Genomic DNA, 24001 nt, shown 5'->3' on the forward strand with positions numbered 1-24001 from the left:
TGGTGCAGTGGATGGAGCACTGGCCCTGGAGTCAGGAGGACCTGAGTTCAAGTCCGGCCTTAGACACTTGACACTTACTAGCTGTGTGACCCTAGGCAAGTCACTTAACCCCAATTGCCTCACCAAAAAAGAAAGAAAGAAAGAAAAGAAATTAGTCCCGTCTCCATACTCTATAGTCCAATCAAACTAATCTTTTCCTTAAAGAGAACACTGTCTGCCATCTCTGGGCCTTTGTACAGGCTGTCCCCCAATGCTTGGGATGTATCCCCTTTTCATCTCTGCCTCCCAGAATCCCTTGTGGTTGTTACTGTTCAGTCATTTCAGTCATAACTGACTCTTTCTTTGTGGCCTCATTTGGGGTTTTCCTGGCAAAGATACTGAAATGGTTTATCATTTCCTTCTCCAGCTCATTTTACAGATAAGGAAACTGAGGCAAACAGGGTTAAGTGATTTGCCAAGGGTCACACAGATCGTAAGTATATCAGGCCATATTTGAACTGAGGTCTTCCTGACTCCAGACCCAGTGCTCTATCTACTTCACCACCAGCTGCCCAGAAATGAGGAAGAGCACAAAATTCAAGCTAGCATGGACCTCAGAGGTCTCTTTTCACAGAAGAGGAAACTGAGACCCAGAGAGGTAAGTGCCTTGCCCCCAAATCAAACAGATTATAAGTGTCAGCATTGGGATTCATAGAAATGGGGTTACCCAAAATATCATTTAATTTCCTTGAGGCAGGGATATATTTTTAAATGTATTGTTTATATTTTTAAAATATATTACATTTACATTAGAATGTGAGGACCTTAAAAACAGGCCATCTTTTTGCCTTTCTTTTTTTTATCTCCATTGCTTAGCACAGTTCCTGGCACACAGTAAGCAATTAATAAATGCTTGTTGATCGACTGACTGAACTGCTTTATGATAATCGAGCCAAGAGAGGCCAAGACAAGGACCCACTACAAGGTGTGACCGGCTCCCCTGGGGCAGAATCCCCGTTGGCCCCTTGCCCATATGTTATACATGTCTTTGGTTTCCGCAAACCAGTTTCACTCTCTTGAAAACGTGCTGCTGCTGCAGCAACAACTTTTGGAGGGGAACTCCAATTGTGCAAATCCCCCAAGGCATACAAGGCACTGTTAACTTCCTTTCTGAGGTACTTTCTAGGCAACAAGGTAGTGCAGTGAGCAGAGAACTGGGCCTGGAATCAGGAAGACGTAAATTCAAATCTGGCTGTAGACACTTACTAGCTGTGTAACCCTGGGCAGGTCACTTGGCCCCCGTTTGCCCAGCTTCCTCATCTGTAAAATGGGGATAAAAATACTACCACAACCACTCAGAAAACACTGGCAGGATAGAAAGTGCTGGACTTGGAGCCAAGAACACCTGGGATCAAATCCTGCCCCTCATACTTTGCTGTGAAGTGACCATGGGCAAATTGAAACTTGGGCAGAAGAGGGATGGATGGCTCAGGAAGCATCTTCCCCTTTGCAATCCTGTGAGACTGAATTGATAATTAATTTATGAAATTATGAAATGGTGGAAGCCTTCTGAGAAAGATCACAATTGACATCAGGAAACCGGCAGCAATCAACTTTAATGAGGCACAGAGACAAGTAGGGAAAAGTAGTACAGAGGCAGAAGGCCAGGCTCGGATCCGGGAAATGGGATGATGAAAGGAGGCAGTATGAGGAAGAGGATGGGGAGAGAGAAGGGCGGAGAATATGATTACTCATGTAACCATGGGTTTGAGCTGAGAGCATTTGGCAACGTGGATCCAATGGAGATGGAAGAGTACTTGGGGGAGGGGGAGGGGGCAGGAGTTTCCAGTCTCATTTTTGAGTTTTGAGTTGGGTTTTGGCTGGGGTGGGGTGGGGGGGGAGGGGGACACAGACCAACTCTTATGTGTCCCATCTTGGGGTTGGTTCATTAATATATCCAAGTCATCTCAAAGTTATCAGCATCTTTTTTATCTTCTGCTGGTCTGGAACTGGGGAGGTCTGAAATTTGTCAGGAATTTATATATCATGGGACCAGAACCTTGATAAGCAGCACCTAGGTGGTTTCTCCTAATTCAGCACATAATACCAGGATGTGAATTTTTATTTAATATATGATACAATTTGCAAATTATGCTCCTTTGATTTGGAAGGGGGATAGTTTATATGTGCAGGTTTCCCTTTGCAATCTTATTTCCTGCTAAAACTTACTTTACTGACTAGAAGCTAGGGCTGCAAGAGGGGGGTCAAGGGGATCAGAAGAAGATATAATTTGAACACAGAGATATTAAGAACAGCTAGCATTTATATAGCACTTTGAGGTTCACAAAGCACTTTACAAATACTATCTCATTTTATCTTCATGATAACCCTAGGAGGTAGGTGCTATTGCTCTCCACATTTCATAGATGAGGAAACAGAGGCAGAGGTTAAGTTTCATGCCCAGGGTAACACAGCTAGAAAGTATCTGAAGCCATCTTTGAACTCAAGGATGCCACTGGGTGACTTAAACACCGTCCACAGTCTATTCTACTCCAGGATTCAGTGCCATTTTCAACCTGCCCAACCACACTCTCTTTAATTCAAATTATTCTGAGTGAGCTTTTAAATTCACAGGGAATGCAGGGAACAGTGGATGCAGAGATTTCAAGGTATCTAGTATGAGTATTATTAGCCCTTTGAGAAAAATGAGACTTACAGAGATTGGATGATGTGCCCAAAGACACACAGGGATTTAAGCAGCAAAGCTAAGATTAGATCCCAAGTCTCTTCATTCAAAACCCAACATATTTTCCACAAAAGGCAACTGACCTCCCTAAGTTCCTCTAGTTGGTTCCTAGATAATGTGTTCAAAAGGGACCAAGTGAAAAGTATGGATTAGTGTGATGCCATTCCCAAAGCTGGAAAAAACTCAGAACACATTTTTTCCTGACAGGGAGGACATTTATCTCATCTTCATGTATTAAAGAACATATTTTTTCCCTTACAATTCTTCCAGGTCAAGATTCGTCATACTTCCTGTACTTACTAAGTGGTTTGGAATTCCTAGATCTTGTCTAAATAGTTTATGATCCAAAAATAAAACAAAACAAAACAAATCCTGGGACCACAGAGACCTGAGACTATTTATTACCTAGCCCTCCACTCAATCCCCCTCCATGTCCAGGGCCCTTCTCATCCTGACTGACTATGATTCATCTTTGGCTTTCAAGAATGCCACTGACCTCTTTTATTAATAAAAGGCTAGAATTATTAATAACATTATTAAATTACCTAGAAACTATGTCCCTTGAACTTTTTAAAAGTATCACATGACCTCTGTGAGCCTCATCTGCTAAATGGGGACAATAGTGGCATGTTCCCTAAGGGGTTATTGTTAGAATCAAATGTGATAAAGCATTAAAACATTTTTCAAATCCTAAAGCATTATATAAATGAAAGCAATTGTTATTAGTATCATTGTTGTCATCATTCTTTACTTCATAACTTGATGGATTATCATTCATCTTTTTTTTTTTTTTTAGTGAGGCAATTGGGGTTAAGTGACTTGCCCAGGGTCACACAGCTAGTAAGTGTTAAGTGTCTGAGGCCGGCTTTGAACTCAGGTACTCCTGACTCCAGGGCCAGTGTTCTATCCACTGTGCCACCTAGCTGCCCCTATCATTCATCTTTAAAATGAGATGGTTGGACTAAATGGCCTTTAATCTTTTCTAGTTCTAAATTCTATGATCCTGTGATTGACAGGGATTGATAAGTCCCCTTTCCAAGGCTTTTTGCATTATAACAGACAAAGTTTCTTTGAATCCTTTGCCTTAAGTCAAAGGAATGAATTGTTCTTTATGAAATTTCATGTTAGCAAACCCTTAGATTTCAAGCTCAGAAATCTGGATTTTGTCCTATAGGCAATTGGGAGCCATTGAATACTTATGAGCAAAAGAGTGACATAATCAAGCCTGTGCATTAGAATGGTTACTTTGGTGCTATTAGAGAGAGATTGTAGGGAAAGGGTACATGAAGAGAGATCAGTTAAGAAGCTGATGAGATGAGTCTTCCTGATTCCAGGCCCAGCACTCTATCCACTATGTCGCTTAGCTGCCCTAAGTACCCAGAACTAAACATATAACCCAGTTCTAGTCTCACCATGACAAAGTACAATGGAAACATCACCTCCCTAGTCCTGGATACTTTTCCTCTTTCTATATAGAGTAATGGGCAACTAGCTGGAACAATAGATAGACTCTTCTTTCTGAGTTCATATCTGGTCTCAGATACTAGCTATGTGACCCTGGGCAAGTCACTTAACCCTGTTTGCCTCGGTTTTCTCATTTGTAAAATGAGCTAGAGAAGGAAATGGCAAACCACTCCAGTATCTTAGCCAAGAAACCCCAAATGGGGTCATGAAAAGTCAAACATGACTGAAACAACTGAACAACAAAAATATAGAGTAAGGGAGAAGGAGCTCATAAGCAAATAGTCTCTGGTGTCTCAGTGAAGTATGCAATGAGGTCCTCTCCTACCCCAAGGTAGTGTGGGAGGCTTGAGGAGAGAACAGCCACTGTGGGGGACGTGATAGAGAATCAATTAGAACAGGGGCCTACATCTTTGAGATGAGCCCCAAACTACATGTTTGAGTGACTTCCTATACCCCTGTTCAGGAGTATGTGAGTGGAAGAGGCAAATGATGAGGGTAAGTTGGTTTTAGGAGTTGTGCATGCAAGGCTACACAGACCAGACTCAGAGATGCTTTGGAGTGATCAAAGGAAGGAAATCTTCTACCTACCTATCTCCTCCCAGAGGCAGTCTAAGATCATTCTACCTTCTCCTAAAACAGTGAGCATTTAGAAAAGGAAGCATTGCTTCATCAAGGACAGAGTGTGTCACACTAACCTCATTTCTTCTTCTTTTTTTTTTTTCCGACAGGGTCACAAGTTAGTAAAGCAGAGGAATACTGATGACAGGGATTTTTAGCAAAGTATTTGATAAAGACCCACATTGATATTCTGGTAGAAAAGATGGAGTGATACTGACAGTAATGCAATTAAGTGTTTTCCAAATCTGTTGGATGGATAGAGCCTCCTCTACACTGTAGCTCAAAAACCCTTGCCAACAAAACCCATTCTCTCCTCTTTTATTCTGGTCATTCTTACCGAGGTCATCAGTTCCAACTGTATCCATTGATCCTATCCCATATGGTCTCCTCCAGCAGACTGTCCCCACAATTGTGCCCTTTATCACTTTAACTGTCTGTCTCTATCTCCTGAGTCCTTCTCAATTGCCTACAAACATATCCAGATTTCCCACATCCCTGGGGAAAAAAGCTCACTTTGCCTCACAAATGACTGTCCAATCTCTTGTCCTTTTCTCAGCCAAACTCCTGTATTAAGAGTTGTCTCTTGTTGCCTCCATTTCTTCTCCTCTCATTCTTACCTAGCCCTTAATCATTGAATGGGCACGGCCTCAAACAAAGAAAGACCTTAATTTAGAAATGCCAAGGTCACCCACTGCATCTAGGGCCATTACCAGTCTTCTTGACTTTTGTCTTATCACTGGATTTTGATGACACTGGAGGAAAGAGGCTGATGACTGCAGCTCTTCCTCACTTAAATCCAATTCACAAGCAAGTCAAGACATCACGCTCTTGATGTCATTGGTCCTCTTTGAGAACTAAGGATGAACAACAACAACATTCTAAATCTGCAATCTGGCTTCTGACCTCATCATTCAACTGAAACTGCTCTCTCCAGAGTTACCAAATCCAATGTTCTTTTCTCAGTTCTCATTCTTCTTGACCTCTCTGAAGCAATTGTAGCTGTTGACCAAACTGGTCACTGGCTCCCCTACTCAATAACATTGAAAAAACTCCAGTGCCTCTAGGAACAAATACAAAGTTCCCTGTTTGGTATTCAAAGAACTTCATACCCTAGACTTCCACCTTTCCAATCTTCTTCCACCTTATTCACAAACATGTACTCTATCATCTAGCTGTCCAATGAACAAGACACTCTGTCTCTTGGTCCCGGGCATTTCTCTGGCTGTCCTTCATTCCTGAAATGTTCCCCCTCCTCAAGTCTGACTACTGACCTCCATGGCTTCCTTTTACTTTCAACTAAAGTCCCACTTTCTACAGGAAGTCTTCCCCAGCCATCTTAATTCCAGTGCCTTCCCTGTTTAAACTATTTTCTACTTATCCTTTACATGGCTCACTTTGTATATAGTTGTTTGATGTTCTCTCCCCCATTAGATTGTAAGCTCCTTGAGGGCAGAGACAATTGTGCATTTTTGTACCCCCAGAGTTTAGCACAGTGTCTAGAACTTGATAAATGTTAATTAGTTGATTGATTTTCATTGCACTGGCCTCTCTTGGTTCTCCTTCTACCTAGCTGACCACTCCTCAGTACCAACTGAGGGATCATCTCCTAGACCCCATTCCCTAACTAGGGCTATACCCCAAGGCTCTATGCTGGACCCTCTTCTCTCCTGTCTCTATAACAAAGGTTCTAAGCCTTCTTTGAGTCATGAATGCCTTTGGCATTTTAGTGATGCCTATGAATTCTTTCTCAGAATGATGTTTTTAAATGAATGCATTTAAAAAGTACACAGCATTGCAAAGGAAACCAGCTGTGTTGAATTTAAATAATGTAATTTTCCCATCCATGATACTGAAATACAGTTATCAAAATATTTTACAAAACAAGGTCATGAAGCCCCAAGTTAAGAAACCTTACATATGCTCTCTTATCGGGTAATCTCATGATCTCACATTTATTTATTTATTATCTCTATGAAGAAGACTCCCAGATTTTATTAGGAAGGAAGCATTTATTAAACACCTACTATATGCCAGACATTGTGGTAAGTATTTTACAAATATTATCTCATTTGATCCTCACAACATCCCTGGGAGGTAGATACTACTATTACCCACATTTTATAGTTGAAGAAACTGAGATAGGCAGATTCTTTGGTGGTTTGCATAAGATCAAACAGCAGGTAAGTTTCTGAGGCAGGATTTGAACTCACACCTTCCTGATTCCAGGCCCAGTACTCTACCCACTACATCACCAAACTGCCTCCAGCTAACCATAGTGTTTCCCCGGAATTCTAGTACCATATCATCAACTACCTATTGGACATCTCTAGCCAAATGTCCTATTGCTGTTGTTCAGTCGCTTTCAGTCGTGTCTGACTCTTCATGACCCCATTTGGTGTTTTCTTGGCAAAGATACTAGAGTGGTTGGTCATCTCCTTCTCCAACTCATTTACAGGTGAGGAAACTGAGCTTCAGTGACTTTCCCAGGATCATATAGCTAGTAAGTGTCTGAGACTGGATTTGAACTGTCTTCCTGACACCAGGTCCAACAGTCTATCCACTATACCACTTAGCTATCCCTTCATGTGATTCATGGTACAACAAAACTGGCTTACTTACTACTGTTCCTTGCACATAACATTCAATTTCCCATCTCTGGACCTTTGCACAGGCTGTCTCCCATGCCTGGAACACCATCCCTCCTTACTTATGCTTCTTTGAATCCCTAGTTTCCTCCAACGTTCAGCTCAAGCACGGTCTCCTCCAGATTCCCCTCCCCCAGTGACTATTGCTCCCCCCCCAAAAAAAAACCTCTCATATTTATTTTGTAAATAACATATATGTATGTGTATAAATGAATTAACAATCTATTCAAGTCTTCTTCAGTGCTGGAATAGGGATGTGCAGCAATGGGGATTTAATGTCTATGAGATGGATCAGTATGCACTAATACAGGGGGTAGAATAAAGCTCCCATTACACTCACCACCCTTTTAGTAATACATGTGAAAAAAATTCCCCCAAATCAAAGTCAAGGTCACTGGTTTATAGTTTGTAGCCATCATTCTTTTCCCTTTTTAAAAATCTGTCCTTCTCCAATCCTGTGGTTCCTCTCCCATTCTCTATGTTTTTACAAAGATTATTGACAGTGATTCAACAATCCTATGTGACTATTTTTTTTTCCAGTATCCTAGGATACTGAAAATAAACCTGTTAACATGAATTCATCAAGGGTATCTAGGGGCCGTAGCTGATATACATAGAAGGCTTTATGGGTCACAAAGTCTTTATACGTACATTGTTTTATGTAATCCTTATAACAGCCCTATAAGGTAGCTGCCATAGGTGTAATTATTATCCTAATTTTACAAATGAAGAAATGGAGGCTCATAGAAGGAATGAAAATGGCTACTATTTATGTAGCACTTGAAATTTTGCCAAGTGCTTTACTCAAATTATCTCATTCAGTCCTCACATCAACCTTGTGAGGTAGGTGTAATTATTAACACCATTTTGTAGATGGGGAAACTGAGGCTGAAAGTGGTGAAGGGAACTGCCCAGTCTCCATAGCTAGTGTCTGAGGTGCAATTCAAATTTAGGACTTCCTTACTCCAAGTCTAACATTGGCCACTTTCTCTAGTACAATAATTTTTCCTTGGTCAAAAAGCTGGTGTCAGAGATACAATTTAAATCTATATTTCTCTTGACACTAGACCACAAGGAAAAATTATTTCTTCAGCATTGCTCTATAGATCATCCATTTTCATGAGCACATGGGTTTTTATTTAAAAGTCCTTTCTCTCAAAATAGAATGTTTTCCCCATTGCATGTGTCTCATTCTGTGTTCTGAGATAATGGTCTTGACAGTGGTTTGTTGGTATTGTAGAGATGGTTAAGTTGAGGTTTTCTATGTCCTAGTCTCATGAAATACCAAAATCTCTGAAGAATCAAAATTGCTGTTGATCCAAAAGAGGAAGGATGGTATGTGATGACCATGACTTGAGCACAAGAGGTGGTATAAAAGGCATGATCCAAGAAACATAGGACCAGAAAGGAAAAGTGAGGTATAACAAATAGATTATCCAAGTATAGCACTGGTATCTGTGGAATATTTAAAGATTTGGAGGACCAAAGATTTAGAGGTAAAACATACCTAGATGCCGTCTAGTCCAGTCCCTTCATTTTATAGATGGGGAATTGAAGCTAAGACTGAGTAAATGACTTGCCCAATTTGAACCAAATTAACCATGCAAGTAATCAAAATAAAAGGAGGATTTTAACCCAGATCCTCTGAGCCTAGCTCCAATATTCTTTCCACTGTAGCACACATTCTCTCACTGAAAGGGATCTATTGCATTGGAAAGATTCACAAATAATAATAGTTTGTTTTTGTATGATGCTTTAAAGTTTATAAAAATAAAAGTGTTTAGTATAAGTGTAGGGACTTGGTCCAGGAAGCTACAACTTCCCTTTCCCCTCACCACCACCACCTTGAAAAGCTTACAGGGAAATGAGTTTTGGGGGGTAACTTTAAGACATTTTATGTATGATATGGATAAGCCCCTTGGCATCTTCCTACAGGATGGGTTTCGCTGATAGGAACTATCACCAAGATGAATTGATTGACTCCCAATGTTGTCAAACAAACAATTTTGAAAAAGGCCACCTTGAACTGATCTATAAAAGGGAACCTTTTGGACCTCTCCTCTTTTGCTTTTCCTCTGAAGAAATCTGAGATTGCAACAGAGCAAAGGACAGGCCTATCTTCAGAGAAGTTCCTACCCAACCCCAGGATCCATTAATGGCATCTTTGAGGCAGAAGAGTATAGTAGTTACCTGGTTCAAGAGGAAAGTCCCTAGCCCCAGCCTTGGGGAGCAGTGATGTAACTTCTCAACCACATGCCCGCCATGAAGAGAGGAACCATATGGCCAATGGTAAGAGATATGGGGGGGGTGCCTCTCTAGATGCCTAGAAGTCCTAAGTTTGTGAGTCTCAGAATCTAGCCTCCTAGTCAGAAAAGTTGGGGTTTGGGACAATACATTCCAAGAATCTAGCCTTTCCTATCTAGTAATCCAGATTCAGAGACTGAAGTTTCAGCCTTCTGCAGAGACGGTCTCAGAAACTCTCCCTCTCTGTCCACAGGTTTCCTCTTTCCAAGGCTGTCACACCCCCTCCAACTCAAAGCACCGCTCTGTGGCTTGGACTGTCCCCAGAAGGGAAACAAACTTGGGGCTGCTAGACAAAGCAACATCCTGACATCTGGAGAGTGCCTCTTTCACCCCACAGAAACCTATCCAGATACTCATCCTTATATAACTACTCTGAGGGTTTGGACTCCCCCAGAAGGGAATCACACTTAGAGCAGGGATCGATCAACACCCCAGAGTAACTGTGTAGGGTAAAGTCCACCTCACTTGCTCCTCCCCTATCAAGACTTTAGTCCCATGCAACTGCTTTTCCTGGCAGTGGGGGCCAACTGTACAATCCTCTCCTCTTGTACTTCTAAGGAAATCCCCTTAGGACAGATGGCCAAATTCTTGACCTTGGGGTTACTCTTGAGGCAACTCCTAAAGATGACACTGTCAAAAAAAATTCCCCTTAGCTGGTTGAAAGGCTAGATTTTGAGATCACATTGCCCAGAAAACCCCCTTCTCTAGCTAGAAGGCCAGAAACAAGAACTCTTGACCTTGCTAGAAAGGTTATCCTCAGGAACTCACCAATTCACTGCTACCTTCCCAAGGTTAGTGCCAAGAATTTGACAATTGTCTAGGAACTCTCCTCTTGGGCCATGTGGGTGAGAGCATAGGTAGCTCCCAGATGCTTCCACCCTAGGCACGGGATAAACAGCTCCTAGTTGGGAAGATCTCCACCCTAGACCAAGCCATGCTCTTAGCTCTGCAGTACTGTTAAGAGCTTAAGAAAAAAGAAAGTCAAAGGGAAAAGAACAGGCCAAAAGGGTTTGGAGCCTCCCTTTTACAGGCTGGCACAAATGGGATCCAGCTTCCAAAACAGTCTATCCCATACTAGCTGGAGCTGACCGGTTCACCTTGGGGTTAGTCTAGATCAATGAAACCAACTCTTAGAAGAGGCACCCAGGGGCATTTTCACACATTCCTGGAGAAGACACATTCAAAGCCCAAGCAAAGGACAAGAACAGTTGTATGCATATAGTGAGAACCTTGGCTCGGGTCCTTATATATAAAGTGGAAGATGTTATTTGTGGAAGGTGCTGATCAAGGGAGCTCCCTCATCACCTGGAGGATCTCGAAGGTCCTTTCCATCTCAGTCTGATCATATTAGGATTAAATGATATCTAAAATTCCAAGCCTATGTAGGCAAATCTCATTTTTCATAAAAGATATGTTCCTGCAGAGTCGTGTGAAATTACATTTTTAAATTGAATGAGGAAGCTTGTAAGTGCCCTTTTAAGAACTTCACTCTTGCTAAGTTCAGATTTCTGAACGTGGGCTTCTCTTAAGGTAGGCCCTACAACCAGAGCATCAACTTGACCAACAGACACAGCATACCATTCTGTGGAGTTTGCCCTTGTTGTGTCTCAGATCCAGACCACTGTCTGTCATGTAACACAACAAAACGCAGGAAACCACATGTGAAACTTCCAGTTTTGTTCTTGGGGGTTTTATCTTATTTTATTTTTAGGGAAGAGTTCCCTTGAAGTCAGGAGAATTGAGTTCATATTTGGGTTCCAATAAGCACTAGCTGTGAAACATTTGGCCAAGCTTCTTAGCCTCTCTGTTACTTTCCTCATTTATAAAACAGGATTATTCTGGAATGCTTAAGCTACTTTGGGGTGGGGAGGAACCAATTAACAAGTAATTTTTAAAGTGCTTTAGAAAAGTGAACTATTGCTTGTCCTGTATCTGTCACAATCATGTGACGTTGGGTAACTCACTTTATCTCTCTAGGCCTATTTCTTTGTCTGTAAAATGAAAATGTTGGTCTAGACCAGAAGTCAAACAGAAAAACCTGCAACACTCCTGGGTGCCACTGATTAAAATGAAATTGGGGGCAGGTAGGTGGCACAGTGGATAGAGCAGCGGCCCTGGATTCAGGAGAACCAGAGTTCAAATCCAGCCTCAGACACTTAACACTTACTAGCTGTGTGACCCTGGGCAAGTCACTTAACCCCAATTGCCTCACCAAAAGAACAAAAAATGAAATTGGGAAACATTTAACAAAATAAATTAAAATATGATAAAACACAGATAATGTCAATATGAGGTTTTCTAAGTCAATATGTAGCCTTCAGGGATCCTTAGGTATTATTTCATAGCTCCCATTTCTATTAGATTTCAACACCACTGGGCTAGATCATTGCTTTCCAATACCAATTTCATATTTGTTAAGCTGATAATACTAATATATTTGCAATGTGTTCCTCCTTGAGGATCTGTTGCTCTAATAATATCTTATCTTTGGATAATGAACTGCTGAATAGCATTAACTATAAAAGAAGCAGATTGGTGCAATGGAAAGAGCAATGGCCCTGTAGTCAGAGGACCTGAGTTCAAATCCCACCTTTTCTACTTGTGACCTTGGGGAAGTCACTTAACCTCAGTTTCCTCACCAGTAAAAAAGAAAGGATTGAACTGGATAAAGTTTATCTCAGTGCTAAATCTATGATCTTATTCCCTTCCTCACATTCCTATTCAATGAGATATCCCCAGAGTAGAAGGTCCTAAGGTGTCATGAAACTCTAATGTTCTATTCTCTTTCTTTTATTTCAAGTCAAGTCAACAAGCATTAAGCACCTACTATGTGTTGGGCACTGTGCTAAGCACTAAGGATACAAAGAAAGGCAAAAGCACAGGCTCTACCCTCATTGGGTTTACAATCTACTGGGGAGAACACTTGTAAACAATGACGTACAAACAAGATATATACAAGATAAACTGTAGATAATCACATGGACAAGGCAATTGAATTAAGGGAGACAGGTAAAGGATTCTTGAAGAAAGTAAGATTTTAGCTGAGACTTGAAGGAAGCAGGTAAACCTGGAAGTTGACACAAGGAGGGAGTGAATTCCTGGCATGGAGTAGAGTCAGAGATTGAGTAGTCAAGAGATGAAATATCTTGTGTGAGGAACAGCAAAGAAGCCAGTGTCTTTGGATAGAAAAGTATGTGGAGGGGAGTAATGTGTAAGAAGACTGGAAAAGTAGGAAGAGATGATTTTATATTTGATCCCGGAGGTACTAGGGAGTCAATTGAGTTTATTGAATGGGGTGTGAGGGGAGGGAAGACATGTACAGCCTTTCGTTTAAGGAAGATCAATCTGATATCCAATTGGAGAATGGAGTAGGAAAAGGCTTAAGGCAGGAAGACCAAGCACCAGGTTATTATAATAGCCCAGGTGTGAAGTAATGAAATCCTGCACCAAAATGGTGTCAGTGTCAGAGGAAAGAAACAGGCATAGAGGAGAGAGATGATGAAGGTAGAATCAATGAGATTTGGCAACAGAATAGATATGGAGAGGCTGGGGAGAGATGAGTGAGAGACAGTGAGAAATTGAGGATGCCACCTAAGTTGTGAGCCTGGGGAAATGGGAAGATAGTGGTGCTCTTGATAGTAATTGGGAAAGTAGGGAAAGGAGAGGGTTTGGAGTGGGAGCAGAGGCAATGAGCTCAATTTTGGATATGTTTAGTCTAAAATGTCTATGGTAGGATTTCTTAAACTTTGTCCACTAGTGATTCCTTTTCACCTGAGAAATTTTTACACGACCACAGGCACATAGGTATATTAAATAGGTATACATAACCTTTAACTTTTGCCAAATTTTTTGCAACCCTCACATTGTTACATGACCCCATATGGGGTCATGACCTACAGTTTAAGAAGCTAGGATGCATGGGACAGCCAATTCAAGGTGTCTACAGGTAGCTGGAAATGCAAGACTGGAAGTCAGGAAAAAGTTAGGACTGGCTAAATAGAATTTAGCATCATCTGCATAGAGAAGATAATTGAATCCCTGGAAGTTGATGAGATCAATAAGCAAAGTACATAGAAAATAGAGAAGAGGGCTAAAAACAGAAACTTGAATGATACTCTAATTAGCAGATTCCGTTTGGAAGAAGAAACAGCAAAGGAGACTGAGGTGGGGAAAATGGTCAGATGCGTAAGAGGAGAGCCAGAATAGGGTAGTGTCATGAAAATTTAGGGAGAAGAGGATATCAAGGAAAAGGGGAGTGATCAGCAATCTTAAAGGCTGAAGAGAAGCCAAGAAGGATGAGGATTGAGGAAAGGACATTAGATGTGGCAATTAAGAGATAGGGGCTAACTTTGGAGGGAGCAATTTCAGTTGAATAACGAAGTCTGAAGCCACAAGGCAGAAACTACAGCGTTAAGAAGAGAATGAGAGGGAAATAAGGGGAACTAATTGTAGATGGTCTTGTCAAGAAGTTTAACCATGAAAGGGAGAAGAGATATAGGAAAATAACTAGCAGGGATGGATAAATCAAGTGGGAAGTTTTTTCGTGTTTGTATGTATCAGGGAAAGTAAATGGAGAGACTGAAGATTAGTGAGAGTAGGGGTAATAGAGGGGCAATCTGCTGGAGAAGGATGAAATGGGTCACTTGTGCATATATAACAGTTTGGCTTGGCAAGGTAAAGGCCCAGGTAGGTGACACAGTAGATAGAGTGCCAGGCCTGAAATCAGGAAGACTTATCTTCCTGAGTCCAAATTTGGCCTCAGATACTTTTACTATCAGTGTGACCCTGGACAAGTCACTTAACCCTGTTTGCCTTAGTTTCTTCATCTATAAAATGAACTAAAGAAAGAAATGGCAAACCACTCCAATGTCTTTGCCAAGAAAACCCCAAATGGGGTCATGAAGAGTGAGACATGACTGAACAATGATAACAACAACCTGGTACATAGTAGGTACTATATAAATGTTAATTACCTTTCCCCCACCCCCTTCATGTAAAAAAAGGGCAAAGGAGGAGAAAGTAGCAGAAGGCTTCTGAATGACTTTAGATGAGGAGAGAAGAGTGAACTTTCTGCAAATGGCCTCATTTTTTAGTGAAATATGAAGCAAGATTCTCACCTGAGGAGGTGGGGGGAGAGAAGCCAAGAGAGGTTTTTTTTGATGTTGTTGTTGGTTGGGGGGGGGGGGGTTGCAGGCAATGGGGGTTAAGTGACTTGCCCAGGGTCACACAGCTAGTAAGTGTCAAGTGTCTGAGGCCGGATTTGAACTCAGATCCTCCTTAATCCAGGGCCAATGCTTTATCTACTGCACCACCTAGCTGCCCCCACCAAGAGAGGTTTGAGGAAGAATGAAAGGGTTTAGAAAAACTGCTGTGGTCAGGGCAATAATAAATCAATTAGATAGGATTGCCTTACCCAAGTAAGAGCCCAATTAAGATTATGTTACATAAATTTGTGGAGTACACAATAACCAGACTTTGGGGATTTTTTCCAGCTTTGTTCGGGAGTATGTGAATAGCAGTGAAGTCAGTGGAAGTTGGGAGTAATCCAAGACTTGGGCTTGGCAAAGCAACATCAGTGACAAGATAAAGGGCAAAAGACTGAAGAGAAGAGAATAGTGTAGTTGAATTCATCCACCAAAGGGTAAAAATGGAGAAGGGAGGAGAGTATAGCCAATGTATTGGGTTTATGGTCTGGGAAAGAACTAAGGGGTTGAGAGACTAGAAGTCATAAGAATAAAGTTGAGGATTATGGATGGTAACAGAGAGGGAAAGGTGGAATGACAACAAATTATGACCAGAGAAAGGAATCTCAGACCTCATGACAATGGAAGTAGAACTTTTGTGGGTGATAGCAAGATCAAGAGTATGAACATCAGGGCAGCTAGGTGGCGCAGTGGATAGAGCACTGGCCCTGGAGTCAGGAGGACCTGAGTTCAAATCTGGCCTCAGACACTTGATACTTACTAGCTGTGTGACCCTGGGCAAGTCACTTAACCCCAACTGCCTCACCAAAAGAAAAAAAAAGAAGAAGAAAAAAAGAGTATGAGCATCAATTCACGTAGCTGACATACATTTACAACCCATATTATCATGGGTGAGTTGTTTTATCCCACTGACCCTCTAGATCCTCTTCTGTAAAATGATTATAATACTCAAACTACCTACCTTAAAAAATGTTGTTAGGAAAGTGCTCTGTATACCTTAGAAACACCAGACAAAGTGTGATTTTTCAAAAGTAACCATGCTTGTGGTTCTCCTTGGCCACAGAATTATTCCCATGACCAGACAGGCACACTTTCTCAAACAAACAGGTATTAACCTATGTCCCAACCTATAAGTATTATCCCTTCCCATTACATATATCATATTATATGTTCATGTGATCTTCCCCATTAGAATATAAGTTCTTTGAGATCAATCATATTTTATGAGGATGAAGGAAGAAGAGAGGAAATAAGCAAAAAGCCTGATATGGAGGTTTTTGAAAGAGAATTTAGAAAAGTTTCAGAGCAAAAACCCACAGAAGAATGTGCTGAAATCATCTAACAAAGGACAGCTTAGAAGGTTGAAAGGAGGGAACTGCTATGCTGAGACAAGAGTGGAGCTCAACCCCACAATCACCCTGACACAGATACAGTCCCAGGAAGACCTTGCCAGAGAAAGAGACCCCTAGAATCAGCTGCAGTACCAGTGTCATTGGAACTAAGCTCACAGTCTGGTGAGAGGGCTGAGACCTTGGCAGGGTGGGGAGACTACAGAGGTCGATGCTGGTGCTGAGGCAGAACTTGGGTTTTTCACCCCTGCTGGGAACCAAAAGGTAGGCTTGAGTAGCAGTGGCCCAGGTGGGGGAGGGGCACAGGCTCGTCAGAGCTAACACCCACAGCACACAAAGCTGGTTGATTAGCAGGTTGGTCTGGATGTCATCTACAGACCAGGGAACAGGCCAGGCAAGTGAAAAACCTGATCCTCCTTAAATCATACCACCTGGGACTTCTGAAGCTTGGGATACTGCAGCCTGGAAACAGTGCCCCACTTTAAGGAGCTAAAAGTCAAGTAAAAAAAGGCAAGATGAGCCGACAGAGAAAGGTGAGGACCATAGAAAGTTTCTTCAGTGACAAGGAAGATCGAGGTGCACCCTCAGAGGAAGATGTCAATGTCAGGGCCCCTTTATCTAAAGCTTCCAGGAAAATTATTCCTTGGTCTCAGGCCATAGAAACACTCAAAAAGGACTTTGAAGATAAAGTTAGAGAGGTAGAGGAAAAAATGGAAAGAGCAATGAGGATGATGCAAGAAAGACATGAGAAAAAAGTCAACAGCTTGAAAAGCCAAATTGACCAAATGGAAAAGAAGGTACAAAAGCTCTCTGATGAAAATAATTGCCTAAGAATTAGGATTGAACAAATGGAAGCCAGTGGCTTTATGAGAAACCAAGACTCAATAAAGCAAATCCAAATTAATAAAAAATAGAGGGCAATGTGAAATATCTTCTGGGAAAAACTGCTGACCTGTAAAATAGGTCCAGGAGAGATAATTTGAAAATTATTGGTATACCTGAAAACCATGAACAAGGAAAGAGCTTAAACATCATCTTCCAAGAAATTGTCATGGAAAAATGTCCTCATATTCTAGATGCACCAATCACCTCTGAAAGAGAGATCCCAAAAGGAAAACTCCTAGCAATAGTATAGCCAAATTCCAGAGCTCTCAGGTCAAGGAGAAAATATTGTAAGCTGGGCCTCGGTTTCCCTAAATAAAGATCACAGTATCTTTACTTTCTACCCACCCCCAAAGAAAGTTGCAAACAAAAGTGCTTTGACAAGCTAAACCTTTTAGAGGGAGCAAGTCTTTTAGCTCACATCAAAGCAAATACCAGTGAGATATACCCCAACCATGTCTTGGATCCACATTCTGTTCCCTCAGCTATATTGAATGATGTATGTGGACCTGCCTTCTCCATCCTCCAAATCCCCATAGTGCCCCAATGATGAATAGAGTTCATCCATTGCCTTCTGGATAACAGTGACACTCAGGGGCCAGTTACCTCCAGATGGCGTTCCAGTGACTCTTCGGATACATTTCACCCACTCCTCCATCTCTGACTGTGAGCTGGCCATAAGGACATAGGAGTCCTGTCCCGTTCGATTCTGGTCCCATGAGGCTGCCAGAAATAAAAATAACTTGTGAGGGGTTAGGACCAGCAAAGGAAAAGGGGACCAAATAGGCGCTTAATACACGTTTATTAACTGATCAATGGATCAAGGACTTGTGCCATTAAGAGCCAGGGAAATAATACATACCCACATTCATCTTGGTTCACCCAAGTAAAGCCAAATAGTAATAATAACCATCATTCTTATTTACATAGCACTTTGAGACTTACAAAGTGCTTTCCTCACAAAAGCCATGATCTTATTGATGTCTACTGGGCTGAAAAAGGAAGAGATAAGTTAACCCTTTCCCTCTCCAACCCTCATCCAGGTACCTAGTAGAGTGCCTTGCACATAGTAATGCTTAATAAAGAAAGCACTGTTAAATTCCATTTGTTGACTGAAGCCCTCTCTCTCTTTCCCTCCCTCTCTCTGTCTCCCTCTCTGTCTCTACGGTCTGTCTCTGTTAATCTCTTTCCCTCTCTCTCCCTTTCTCTGTCTCTCTCTTTCCCTCTCTTACTTTTTCTCCATTTCTCTTTCCCTCTCTCTCCCATTCTCTCTTTCTCTCTCTGTCTTTCTGTGTTTTTCACTGTGTGGGTGTCTGTGTGTGTGTGTGTGTCTCTCTCTCTCTCTGTCTCTCTGTCTCTCCAGCTCTGACACCACAGAGGAAAAGCCTACTGGATCTGGAGACAGAATCTAAGTTTGAACTCCATTTCTACCACTCACTCTAGGTAAGTCACTCCATATCTCTGGGCCTGTTTCATCATCTCTAAAATGAAGGAGTTGGACTACATAACATCCAAGGTCCCTTCCAGCTCTAATTCTATGGTCTTATGACATACAATTCAGTAAGAAGAAGGTAAATGGAAAAAGAAGAAGAAGGTAAATGTCCATTATTTGTTCCCTTTGGATCATAGAATTGGAGATTTAAAATTGGAAGGGACTTTAGAGCTAGAGTTCAAACCTGGGGTTCTCCTGCCTCCATAGTGGCTGTAGTGCTAGAATTGGAATCAAGGAGACCTAGGTTCAAATCTTGCCTCAGTTACTAGCTGTGTGATCCTGAACAAGTCATCTAACCTCTCTGAGTCTCAGATTCCTTATCTACAAAATGAGGGAATTGTATTCAGTGACCTCTAAGATTCCTTCTAACTTCTAAATTTATAATGCTCTAATCATCTCCAATGGAGTTGACCGGCCTCTCATTTTTTAATAAATGTGAGTTGAGGAAATTAATTAACAACATAGAGAAGAGATTAATGGGTAGGATTTAAAAAAAGGTCTTAGGAAAATCAAGAAATAATACCTCTTTTGAATACTTTAAAAGTTTTACAAAAATTTACAAACATTTTTACATCCTTACCAAATTCCTGTAAGATAGGAATTATTATGCCCATTTTGCAGATGAGAAAACTAAAATACAGAGAAACAAAATTACTTTTCTATGATCACAGAGCAAGTTAATGCCAAAGCTGAGACCCCAACCCTGACTGCCACACTCCCAACACACCTTCCACTAGAACACATATATTCCCCATTTGTCCCTGACATTAAATATATATACACTTAAATATGTGTGTACATATTACATAGATACATACATATGTAACTATATATATATACACACACAATACATACATATTCTTATTAATGTCAGGGTCAAATCAAATGCCAAGTAAAATATCAGGATCCATTTAATGTCAGGGTATAGGTGTGGGGGCGGTTAGGATATAGACATAGGCATAGACATAGACACAGGCATAGAGACACAGAAACAGACATAGATATAGGTATGTATGTATGTTTATGTATATATGTATGTATGTATCCAGCATATTGTTATATAATACAGGGCCTCAGCTAACACTGTCTAGGGTATCTTCTGCCATTGTTTCTTCACTTAAAAGTCTAATAAGAAAATATATCGTCCCATTCATAGTGGTTCTGGATAAGCAGAGCTCCAGATCTAATGATTACCTGAACAAGAAAGGCTTGGGAGACAGTGAATTTCCCATCCCTGGAGGTCTTCAAGAGAAAGCAGCATATCCATTTCTTAAAGAGTATAATGGAAGGGATTATTATTGGCAACTAAGTGATGCTGTGGATAGAGCACCAAGCATGGAGTCAGAAGGAGCTGGGTTTGAATCCAGCCTCAGACACTTACTAGTTCTGTAACCTTGAGCAAGTCACTGAACCCTGTTTGCCTCCATTTCCTCATCCGTAAATGATCAGGAGAAGGAAATGGCAAACCATTCTAGTATCTTTGCCAAGAAAACCTTGGGGGTTTATTGGGCTTATGAAGAGTTGGCCACACCTGAACAACAACAACAGAAGGGATTCTTACTCAACTATAAGTTAAACTAGATGATCCCTGAAACCTCAACTCTGGATTCTTTGAATCTATGGATCCTTCCCCCTTTCCCCATTTAGCCCTAACCACATACCTATAAACACTTAATCTGAATTGATCTAGCATTGTCTGCCGCTAATTTCTATTTTAATACTCTAGACCAGGGCTTCTTAAATTTTTCTACTTGCAGCCCCTTTTCACCGGAGAGATGCTTACACAACCCCAGTTATATGGGCATATAAAATTGGTATACATAACCTTTTACTGTCGCCAAATTCTTTGCCATCCCCACATTCAGCTACATGACCGCATATGGGGTGTGACCCACAGTTTTAGAAGCTGTGTTCTAGACCAGCACAATGCTGAGCTATTGGGGTATTATCCACTCCTTAGGTAATGACCAAAAAACCCACCCTACTTTCTAAACACTAAAGCACAATAAGGCAAGTGAGGGTTTCCTTCCTTCTTCACTCTAGTCTCAACTCATTCCAGACTTTCCCTTTCTTCTCCTCACCAGCTGCATTGCCAACTTTTGTACTGGGGCTTGCCATTGGTGAAGTCTGACTCCTACTAAAGGACCACTATTCTAGGAAGGACCCTAGCCACTTCCTTCTCCTAGCCTACTGGATTTGCCTGTGTGGGTCCCCTTCCTCCCCCTCCCCTACTTCCCAGCATTCCTATAGGTGCCACCTCCCTCCATTTGAAGGCACAGACTTGCTCACTTCTCTTCCTATTCACTGTGCTTATTATAGGTTTGACATATAGTAAGTGCATGACAAAGCTTTTCTTCCTTCCTTCCTTCCTTCTTTCCTTCTTCCCTTTTTACTTCCAACTTCCTCCTTTTCTTTGTTCTTCCCTTTTGACTTCCTCCTTCCTCCTTTTCCTCTCTTCCTCCCTTCTGTCCTTTCCTCCTTTCCTTTCTTCTTTCTTCCCTCTCTTTTCCCTCCTTCCTTTCTTCTTCCTCCCTCTCCTTTCTTTCTTCTTCATTCCTTTCTTTCTTCCTCCTTTCCCCCATTCTTTCCTTCCTTCTTTCCTTCCTTCCATCTTTCCTTTCTCCTTATAGTCCTTCTTTCCTCTTGTTCCTTCTTTCTTCCTTCCTATCTTCCTCCTTTTCTCTCTCCCTTTCTTTTTTCCTTCCCTCCTTTCTTTCTCCCCTTCTTCTTTCTCCTTCCTTCTTTCCTCTCTTCTTCCTCCTTCCTTTCTTTTTTCCTTCTTTCCTCTCTTTCTCCTTTTCTCCCTCCTTCCCTTTCTTTTTTCTGTCCTTCCATTCTTCTTTGCTCCCTTTCTTCCTCCTCTCTTTTTTCTCTTTCCTTTGTTCTTTCTCCCTTTTTCCCTCCCTCTCTCTCTCTTTCTTCCTATCTGTCTGTCTTTCCTTCCTTCTTTCCCTCCTTCCTTCCTTCCCTTCTTCCCTCCTTCCTTCCTTTCTTCTTTCCTTCCTTCTAGTAGTGGGAAGGGAGAAGCATGTTAAGTAGAAAAAACACTAGATTTGGAATCCAGAAACCCAGGCTTAAGTCCCACCTCTGGTCTTCTGAGTTACATGAACTTTATAGAAAAGTGAGTTGTTAAAAAAAAAAAAAAGAAAGAAAAAGAAAAAGAAATGTGAGTTGTTGTTGTTGACATTATGCTCAGTTAAATTATAGGGAAATAAGTGACCTGGAGCTATTTAGAGGCTCAAGGAGGGTCCCCCTGATGCACATCTGCTCACCTGGGATGACTTCAAAGACAAATTTCCCAGCTTCTTCTGGATTTGTGGCAATCTCTTTGACGGTACTTCCTGATAGATACATGGAGCCCTGTCAATACAAACAATGGAATTTTTGAGAAGAGTCCACACCAGAATGCTTTCCATCAACACCATGCATGGAAAGAGCTCTGAATTTGGAGTCAGAGGCCCTGGGTTTGAATCCTGACTCTGCCGTTCACTAGGTGTGTGACCTTGGGCAAGTACACTGAAAAATGAGAGGGTTTAACTGGATGGTTTCCATGATTCCTCTAAGGCTAAATCCTATAACTAGGAGATTCAACAGAATGCTTGTCATTCACCTAAAGCACAGGTGTGTTTGCTGACTCCAGGTCCCCACGCTTTCAGAGGCAGCTTGGTAACACAGTGGATAGAGCACTGGACCTGGAGTTGGGCCTAAGCTCAAATCCAACCTCAGATACTTACCTTATGTGTGACATTGGGCAAGTTGTTTAACCTCTGTCTACTTCAGCTTCCTCAACTATAAAATAAGCATAATAACAGCACATACCTCACAGGTAGGATCGAATGAGATAATATTTTTTAAAAGCACTTATCACAATGTCTAGCATATAGCAGGTACTTAATAAATGCTTGTTCCCTCCCTTTCCTTACTCAGAACCTTAGAGATCTGCTAACATAAGCTTTCATCTTACATATGAGAAAAATAAAGCCTTGAAAGATGCTGTGACTTGTCAAAAGTTATCTTTTTTTGGACCCTTCCACCCCTTGCAATTCCAATGGCAAAGGGAACTCCAGGTGGTCAAACTCCCTCTACCAAGACAGATCAGCATCTTAACTGCAGCTTATAAGTCTTAGAGCAGTACCTAAAGCCTTGAAATGGTAAGTGACTTGTCCTAGGTGATACAACAGGGTGTCACAAGGAGGACTTGAACCCAGCTCTGTTCTCTATCCATGTTGCCACACTGCCTCTCACCTCAGATGTTTTCAGGATCTCCTCTAGGTGAAAACATTAATACTCTGCTAGCTAAGCCTCTGGAGACAAGCCTCTCCTTCCTTAGTCTGCCTGGTCCTCCCAGGGCACACACAAAGTCCATCACCAGACCCTTACTCGAAGTCTTTTTACCTTTGATAAAAATTGCCAGAGTTTGTGTCTCTCTGCTATAAAAACCTGAGATCACCTCCATGTCACAGTGAGAACATTAGGGATGGGTGGACGGGGCTTTGTATGCATTCAAGTGCTGCATAAATGTGAGTTGTTATCAGTCATTTATGTCTAAGTGTAAATGAGTGACGATAAGCCCTCTGCAAGGAGTATTTGGATTTTATAAAATGATAGACTCTGTCTGTGTTAAATCACTTCAAGGAATTAGCAAGTAGGTAGAGAAGGTCATGGGGAGAGGAGAAGGACAGAAAGGGGGAAAGTCCCCTAGAATAGAATTTCACCAAATTTGGAATTAGAAAACCTGCATTCACATCCTGGCATTGCCACAGACAACTTTTATGAGCATAAGCAGGTCACCTCACTTCTGGTCCCAAGATAAAATAAAATAAGAAGGTCCAACTAGTTAGCAGTAAGGTCTAAATCTGATGGGTTCTAATCCAGAAATTAAGTCATCTAGTCATATGCCTACTTGAAAGGTCAACCCAAAAGCCAGAGTCCTGCATGGATCTAGCAGTCAGACAACACACATTTCTTAAGGGCCTACTACATTCCAGACACTGTGCTAGGTACTGACAATGGAAATACAAAAGCAAGAAAGTCATTTCCCTCAATCAATCAATCATTTAACATTTATTAGCCACCTACTATGTCCCAGGCAGCATAATAGGTGCTAGAGATACAAATACAACAGCAAGAGAGTGATTTCCCTCAAGAAGGTTACATTCTACAGAGGGGAATTCTCACATAAGTAAAAGCAGGATGCAAATGAAATAAATAAAAAACTGATCTTAGGGAAGAAAGAATTAAGAGCTCGGGGAATCTGGGAAGGCCTTTTAAAGGAGCTGGCACTTAAGTTGAACTTTGAAAAGAACTGGAAATTCTAA

At 41.4% G+C, this 24001-nt stretch overlaps 1 protein-coding gene across 3 annotated transcripts in view; it reads right to left on the minus strand.

Moving 5' to 3' along the window:
* The window catches only part of ARHGAP25 (Rho GTPase activating protein 25), a 127516-nt gene that overhangs the window by 27463 nt on the left and 76052 nt on the right, over positions 1-24001 (minus strand). For all 3 annotated transcript variants that reach the window (XM_043988591.1, XM_043988594.1, XM_043988592.1), the window contains exons 3-4: positions 21956-22043; positions 17798-17914 (exon numbers count right to left, since the gene is read on the minus strand). In XM_043988591.1, the coding sequence (XP_043844526.1) occupies positions 17798-17914; positions 21956-22043 (205 nt within the window). The remainder of the gene's footprint in view (positions 1-17797; positions 17915-21955; positions 22044-24001) is intronic.

Source organism: Dromiciops gliroides, chromosome 2, assembly GCF_019393635.1.
Source record: "Dromiciops gliroides isolate mDroGli1 chromosome 2, mDroGli1.pri, whole genome shotgun sequence".
NCBI classification, from domain to species: domain Eukaryota; kingdom Metazoa; phylum Chordata; class Mammalia; order Microbiotheria; family Microbiotheriidae; genus Dromiciops; species Dromiciops gliroides.